Source organism: Dendroctonus ponderosae, unplaced genomic scaffold (assembly GCF_020466585.1).
Source record: "Dendroctonus ponderosae isolate FM_Combo_2020 unplaced genomic scaffold, Dpon_F_20191213v2 Dpon_F_20191213_500, whole genome shotgun sequence".
In the NCBI taxonomy this organism is placed as follows: Eukaryota; Metazoa; Arthropoda; class Insecta; order Coleoptera; family Curculionidae; genus Dendroctonus; species Dendroctonus ponderosae.
In genome coordinates this window covers 1-7,784 of record NW_026018716.1, presented here as the reverse complement: position 1 = coordinate 7,784, position 7,784 = coordinate 1, and the positions used below count along the sequence as shown (strand labels likewise).

At 37.1% G+C, this 7,784-nt stretch overlaps 1 protein-coding gene across 1 annotated transcript; it reads left to right on the top strand.

Moving 5' to 3' along the window:
* Nucleotides 1-3,366: 3,366 nt before the first annotated feature.
* On the top strand, nt 3,367-7,693 carry LOC109538715 (E3 ubiquitin-protein ligase SINAT2). Its single transcript, XM_019906085.2, has 5 exons — nt 3,367-3,498; nt 4,723-4,838; nt 5,521-5,690; nt 5,759-6,081; nt 7,177-7,693. Exons 2-5 carry the CDS (start codon nt 4,776-4,778, stop codon nt 7,530-7,532), a joined length of 912 nt encoding a protein of 303 aa, XP_019761644.1. The 5' UTR covers nt 3,367-3,498; nt 4,723-4,775; the 3' UTR covers nt 7,533-7,693.
* The last annotated feature ends 91 nt before the right edge of the window (nt 7,694-7,784 follow it).

Here is a 7,784-nt window from a genome sequence, read left to right as displayed (position 1 = left end):
ACTACGTTCCATTTCCCTTGCAAGAATAAAGGCATTAAAAGCACTGTAAACCCCCCAAATATGTGAATGTTTTGACCGTTTTAAGGGTGTTAAGAGAAGGCTGTTTTTAACCGACTTATATCGGGTTTCTCATAGTTACGCGCTTTATAATCGCATATCGACCAGCTCTTGCACCGATAACTAAACTTTGACGTCAAAAAGCACTAAGCAAATAATTCAACAATTTAAGGTATCAGATTTAGACTCAGTAAAGAAAACCTACTGCATAAAGTGAGTGCCTTTGCGGCAAATTAACCAGCTAACCCTAAACCGTTCTTGAGACCCCCCTGAATATTAAATCGTATGCAGACCAGTGCGACTGGGATCCAATTCGAGCAGCTCTTGTTTTGCGTTTTCCCGTAATCCTAAATAATTTAATTCGCCCCAGGTATTTTTACGCCGTTTAATCTACTCATTCTCGGATTTATTTTCCTCATTCGTCCCGGAAAATTGAACTTTAACTTGTTTAGGTACACGTGAAACTTACATCCGGGATTTCGCTCATGAAAACATAATCGTTTTGTCGCAGCCTGTTCCATTTACTCCTCTAATTCATACCGGTACAACGAACTGGAAAAACTGCACGCTCCGGAACTTGAACCATAAACGTGGAGAATTATGAAAATTGTTTTTCCTTTGAATTTCAATGTTCTGTTCAATTTACTTGCAAACATCTAAAAGAGCTACATGTTCTCAAACTGGATGAACTGGAAAAAGCGAATATAGTCGGAAATTGGAATAAAAACAGTGCCATTAGCGGGAGAAAAATGAAAAACCTTCTCGACAAGGATCAGGTGCATCTAAATGTCTCGGCAACAAGCAACATATCATTTTAGCGTAAGTGTTTCTTAAATTTAGCACATCAGAGCTCCATGTAGTTGATAAAGGCGCGAATAAAAATTGAGCAGGCAACGGGCATAAATAACCGTTCTCATTTTCTCCAACTTTTACAAAAAATCGTAATAAACGATCGCAATTTTTTACGCCTCAACTGAATCTCTTCGACCTAATAGTGGTTGAATAATAAATACTTATGCAGAGCAGGAAATCCGGAATGTATTCCAGCAGGGAAATATATCTAAGGCAAAGTAGTTTTAGTCAAACAGGAGCGTCGTAATTTAGCCGGTTTAGAAAGAACGCGACATAAATCCCAGTAATTTTTAGATTGCGTCCCTTCTACTGGAAAAGCTTTTTACCCATAGTTTTACCCATAGTAACATGCGAAAAGCTCTGGGGTTGAAGGTAGAAGGTAGTTTAATTTTAAATGGGCATTTTCGTTCGTTTGAACCCAGTCCAAGTGTAAAACAGCTCGTCGGCAGCTCGATATTCAAGAGTTTTTCTAACTCCCTGCTCCATTTAAAAAAAGTTTCAATTGTGAAACCTTCCCGACCAAAACTCATAAGAAATGAGGTAGAATTTTTAGAATTTGCTAGGAAAATCCTTAGTTAGTGCGTGTAAAAAAATAAAAATAATTATAGAATTCAGAAATTGTTAACCGTTTTCGAAAGTTTCTGTTACACTTATGCCCATACAAAAATTTATAACTTTCAAGCCCCTTGCGATATGAAGTTTCGACTTTGAGATGTTTTACGCAACACAATGGTTGGTTTGTGCACAAAAACTGAGCCATATTAGAGAGCTTGTTGATTTTAAATATGTAATTTTTCAAACTCTCTGTCTTGGCTGGTAAAGTACGTCTATTGTCAGGCGTGCCTAAAAAAATTCATAACTTCCCAAAAGTTCGCGATATAAAGATAAAATTTTGGATAGTTTTATAGAAGCCCTTGCTTGGCTCGTGTGTGGAACATCAAAGAATTCAGAGGGTTGGTAAACTCTGCTTTTCCGAACGTTTATTGGAGCGCCTCAATGAGGCAGGCTTTCCGATTAAAATTCATAAATCTCAAATTGTGTACATACCAAAAAATACGTTGTTTAGTGCATTTAAAGAAAGTGAAAAACATTATGGAGTTTCTACTGTTTTTGAACTTTCTATTACCCTAATAAAAGTGCCTCAATTGGGAAAACGGCGTTCCAAAAAAATCATATCTTTCGAACACTCACCGATATGAAGCTCAAATTTTCAGTGATATTATCAAAACCCTTCCGTGGTTTGCTTGCAAAATATTAAAGAATTCAGAGCACTGACTAATTTTATATTTTGCCAAAGTCCCTGCTGCGGTTATACAAGTATCTCACCAGGGCAAGCTTTCCGAGAGAAATCCATATCTTCCAAATTCTTGGAAATTTAAAGTTGAAATTTTAGGCACTTTTACCGCAACGTCTTGTAAATGTATATAGAAAAAGTCAACAGGATAAAAAGGCACAATGATTTTCTACCTTATTCTAAACCCTCGGTTTTGCTTATCAGTGACTAAACCGGACGGGCCTTTAAAAAAACCATCACTTTCAACCTCCTGCTCAATAGAGCTCAAAGTTTGCATTATTTCAGAAAAAATCGTTTTCTTATTTGTGTGCAAACAGTTGGAAAATTGAAAGAGTTCATGAATTTTCTACGATTTTCCAAATTCTGTGATAAGCTTATAAACGTGTCTCACTTGGGCAAGGTTCACAATAAAAACGTATTACTTCTAAAATCATAAAAATACACACTATAAATTTTGAACGCTTTTGAACAAGTTCTTTGTAAGTACATAAATTCTCTACAGTTTTTCATATTGTCGATTAGGCTCACAAAAATGTTTCAATTTCGTAGAACTCTATAGAAAAATGAACCACTTTCAAACTCCAACAAATTTTGCCGGGTTTTCTAGAAGTCTTGCACACCAAAAGTGAGAAGATTTAAAACTCCTGTTGATTTTCTACCGGTTTGAGCCATACAAAAATTGATAACCTCCGAACTGAAGCAGATCTAAAGTTGAGCGATTGATGGAAATTAGAAAAAGCTTTAGTGGGATTGTGGATAAAGATTGAAATAGATTAAACCTTCTGGTGATTTTTTGAGATTTCCTAAAAACAATGTAATTGTTGTGAAATGGACTCAATTGGACAGGAGTCCTGAAAAAAATGCACAACTTTTACTACTTTTAGAGAAGCGTTGGTTGGATGGTTTACAAAAATTCTACTGATTCCAGGGTTCAGTTAATATCTTATAAGTTTTCGAACAGTTCTGTTGAAAACTCAAGCAATTAGGCAGACATCCAGAAAAACAAATGGAAAAAATCAGCAAATGATTAATTTTTCAGACTCAGTTGCGTGGTTTTATTGCAATTAACTAGTCGCATACAGCTACAAATACCAACTAAATGCTATTCAAACCTTCAGGAGGTCTGCTACCTGGCAAAAACCGAGATTCTTTCACTCCACCAAGAAAAACGATGTTGATATTAATCCTTGACCGGAACTTTGCAATGTATTTCAGTGTTTAGTGTCTACAGTTCTTCGTGTGTGATTTTATTTACTATTTGTAGTGACAAGTCACCGATTGGGACGCTAATATTAGTAAGTTTGATCAAGAACAATTTTCAATTATTTAGCAAAAACTCAATCACCAAAAACCGATTGCAATAAATGCTTAGACATCACAGATGTGTTTGTGGTGGATGAATGAACAACATCAATATAAAATGAGGGTTTCGAGCACAAGTTTTATTGTTGCTTGAAATCAATTTCATTATGCGGTTCAATTTTCATGTGCAATTATCAATTTGTCAATAATTCAGCTTCAATTGGGCATGTTTTCGCCATACTGCACTATTTCCAACCCGATTGGGTAAATTTGAATTAAAAACGCATTTCAACAACACAAAACAAAGTCCTGTGCCGGTTTTGATGAAAAAAATATCACTTAAAGCCGCTTATCCCCGACAACACAGTTTTTATCATTTAATTTTACCGAAAAAATTCATCGGATTTTCCTTCGGTGCGCTTTGTACTTGTCGCGTATCGGGCCGACGAATCATCCCCGCAGGATTAATTCTACTTTATTGTTTTAACAGAATTAATTCCGGAAAATACAATATGAATCGGCTCAAACAATGCTCGATGACGCTACGTTGGGTTTTATTAACGCTTCAGCTCTGTTTTTTAGTAATTAGGTTCCCCATCTGGGCCCAAGAGATTCGTATTATTTTAGCGACTTCTATTAACATAAAGGCTAATGTTTAAGATTTTAAATTTCATTAGCCCATGCAAAGCTCCTTAGGCAGGCTGAGTTGGGAATTTGAGGAACCGCTTGGAGAAATTTGCGTGCAATGCAAAGTTTGTCAAGCAAAAACCTTCTGGAGGGTGGGCTGGAAAACTCCGATCAGCCGAGCTGAAGCTATGGGTGAAACCGCCCTTCCCAATGGCTTCTTCAGCCCATGGCGCATATTTAGCTAAATTCCTTGACTGGCGCCGACATATCGTGACATACCGGGCCAAAATATGACCAATTTTGAATATTCAAACGTAGCTGAGAACTTGGGGCATTCGACCGAACCCGATCTTAAACAGTTCGACAATAATTTGAGGTTTGGTCGGCTCGGAAATTGGTCTTCGGCCGTTTAACATCGGTGACAATATCATTGGAAATGTGGGAAATATGCGACCAGGCGGCATACTAATTCTGCCGCAAATTGATGGCAGGTTTATAGGCGATTTAATTGCCGCTTACCCTCTTTATTGCCGCAATTTATTCCCTTTTACTGGTCGAAATTATTCAGTTTCACTGGGTTTCGGTTTCAGGACGTGTTGCGACCAACGTGAAAGACGAACATTTTTCGGCCCCCAAACCAATCATGAATCTGGATAGAAGAACGTACGAAATATACGTTAATCGGAATTTGGATATTGTACAAAAGGTAAGACTTTGGCCGGTTGAGCGCCATTTTTGGAAACTCATAAGCTTTCCGCATTTTTAAACTGTGTTAAAATCTACTGTGTTAAAATCTACAAATGCGACGTTCTAAAGGCTTTTGCAAGCGAAAGTTCTACTTTTATGAGTCGGGAAAGAAGCCAGCAAACGAGTTTCYCCGCTGGAAATTTCACCTGTCCACCCAGGAAGGTTTACTGGAAAAAACGAGTTTCTCCCARAAACATAMCCAATAATMATAGCCAATTTTTACAWTRAAAATATTATATAACTTTTCAACAGATTGTATTTACATTATAATTTTGTTTCGTCTTAACTGATTTTGATTTCTGCAATTTAAAGCAAGTTTTCAAGCTTTTCACTCTCGACAATCGATCGGAAATTATAAAGAATTTGGCAAAACAGATAAATAAATCATGAATAAATTCACAACAAGCAAAAGTGGTTCAGAAAACATTTCCGCGGGGAGGAAATAAAAGCGTGAAATATTGAAGAAAATAACGAGGAACAAAGGCATGCACAGAAGGATCTGAGAGAGCAACAAAGACCAAACCGTAAATCAATTGCTGAAAAGACAATCAATGGCCCCTTACTCCCAACCGGTTTTTCTTTGCATATTTTTCTTCGAAAACTACAAAAACTGAGCTTATTTACCAGTTGATTCCTTCCAGATGATAACTCCAATAACGAAAAAAGAATACGAACTAGAACAACAAATTGCAAAAGAATACGACTGTCCAGTCTGTTTCCAGCCGACTCAACCGCCCATAATGATGTGCTCCAACAGCCACATTATCTGCCTGAATTGCTGGAAACAGTGCATCAAATGTCCCACTTGCAGGTAAATCAATTGTAATCAAATGTCCAACCGTTTGGACGGTATGAGGGCAAAAACTGGACTGTTTCCAGGACACCGAAGACTTTCACTAGAGCGTTCGCTCTTGAGCGGCTGCATCCGCTGATCAGTTTTCCCTGCAGCTTCGAGGGTTGCTCCTATACAGCGACTGCCTCCCATACGGGGATTCATGAGCATTTTTGCCCCTATTTTCCTGTAAGGTGTCCGCTGGGGGATGCATATGAATGCCAATGGGAAGGTAACATGAAGACCTTGCAGAATCATCTAAAGGAGTGTCATCCAGACAACGTTTTCTTCACATCACATGTGGTTTTCCGATCACGACTGTTTAAACGCTCTCACATTAAATCGTACAATATCATTTTTGTGGTAAATGGTAAGTATGAGATTTAGGGCTGGAATTATATGGCGTGTTTGAATGTCGGTGAAGATATTGTGAATGTTGGGACAGGAATTTATCTATCATCAACGCATTGTTTTAAATGTGAAAATTAATTTTCTATAGCCGTAATTTATGTAGAATTTTCTTAACTAGCTGAATTATTCACAACCACTTTCCACCAGTTTTTTTCTAAAGTTACGGCTTAAAATATACAATCTACTTTTTTGTTACCAGCGGACTGTCTGCCGGTAAAAATGAAATTAAACCTAATAAAAGCGGGTAATTTCCTGTACATTTTAGACCGTTTTTCAGATTAAGCAATTTTTGTGCTTCTGTTGCTGTTTTCACCAGAACAATTGTCAAAAAAATGCCTGAATTTCCCATAGACTCAACTGCAAATTTAATAATCTAGTAGGTTTTCGATAAAATAAGTTAACAACTTTTTAAAACCAATTTTAACAGTCTTTTACGTTTTAAGTTTTCCTGCTCGTTCAGACTTAATTCATTTATTGTTTAGAAGGTTTTTTGCTTAGAAAATGTTGTGAAAACGCCGCTAGACTTAATTGTCTTAAGAGATTTTGAACATTTTTGGCCTCTTGTGTTTTTCGCTCCTTCAACCGTTTTTGAGTTTACAAGTTTACTTCGCTCACCCAAAATGCAAAATTAAACATCTCCTTTTGCCGGTAAGTTGCTACTAAATGCCTTAAATACATCTTCACAATTTTGACATTCTGGCTTTATGCTGCTTCTTCAAGCGTTCATTATTTTTGTGTATTTTCCACCGCTATTCGAACTTTTTACTCCAAAGCCGGTCGAAGAGCCAAAAAAAGAGACTAAAGGGAATCCAAACAGCAGACAAATTTAAATTGCGAGAAAGAAACCGTTARAGACTTGTTGGGAACGAAGCTTCAAAATTCKTTGATAAGGAAAGATAAAAAGATCTTATAAATAGGTAGAAATTTAGAGGATGCAGAACCGCATCTAGAGATGCCTGAAATTGCWCTTTTGTGCTATAAAGAACATTAGCTTSAAGTTTGCGTTTTTGTATCTTCTTTCTGAGTCAATCCACTCATCTTGACCTATTTCCAGGTCGGATATTTAAACTGGATTGGGGCTACGATCTACTCAAATCGCCTAAAGTAAGATTTCGCATGGTGGCAATTGGCAATGGAAACCCAATCGTAATGTACAATTTCACGTTGGTTGTTGCTCACAGTTTTCCCATTGATGTTTGGAGCAAATCGTTCAAATTGTACACTTCGCATGTGAAGCAATCGAGCAACAATTACTCGGTTATGAATCGGCGTGAGGATGAGCAAGTTCAGTACAATTTCGACGAGTTTTTTGGCCGTCTAGTGCCCTTTTGCGACAATAACGATTTGCTGTACTCAGTGAACATTGAAGTCAGCCATATTAGCATGTCTCATAGAAACTTCCGAATTTAGAATGTGGATTTTCACGACTTGTTGTTTGATGCTCAGACACGCGATTTCCAATAATTGCTGATTTCTAGTTTTCAGGTCCATGTGGATATTCGTTTATCCAACACGTTTGTACATAGCTTTCTTATACAGTCAAGTAAATAAAAAAACCTCCAAAATGCTAAGTGGTTGTTTCATTTATGCACTTCGGAAAATTTGATTGTCCAGAGCAGCAGAGAAAATTTAAATCCCGTCTAAAAACTCACTGAAATTGGT

What these genes read in the sequence shown, in the direction of transcription:
- LOC109538715 (XM_019906085.2), top strand. Translation starts at nt 4,776, where the DNA reads ATGAATCTGGATAGAAGAACGTACGAAATATACGTTAATCGGAATTTG. An exon ending in ATTTGGATATTGTACAAAAG is followed by an intron (nt 4,839 to 5,520) that starts GTAAGACTTTGG and finishes GATTCCTTCCAG; the next exon opens with ATGATAACTCCAATAACGAA. An exon ending in ATCAAATGTCCCACTTGCAG is followed by an intron (nt 5,691 to 5,758) that starts GTAAATCAATTG and finishes GACTGTTTCCAG; the next exon opens with GACACCGAAGACTTTCACTA.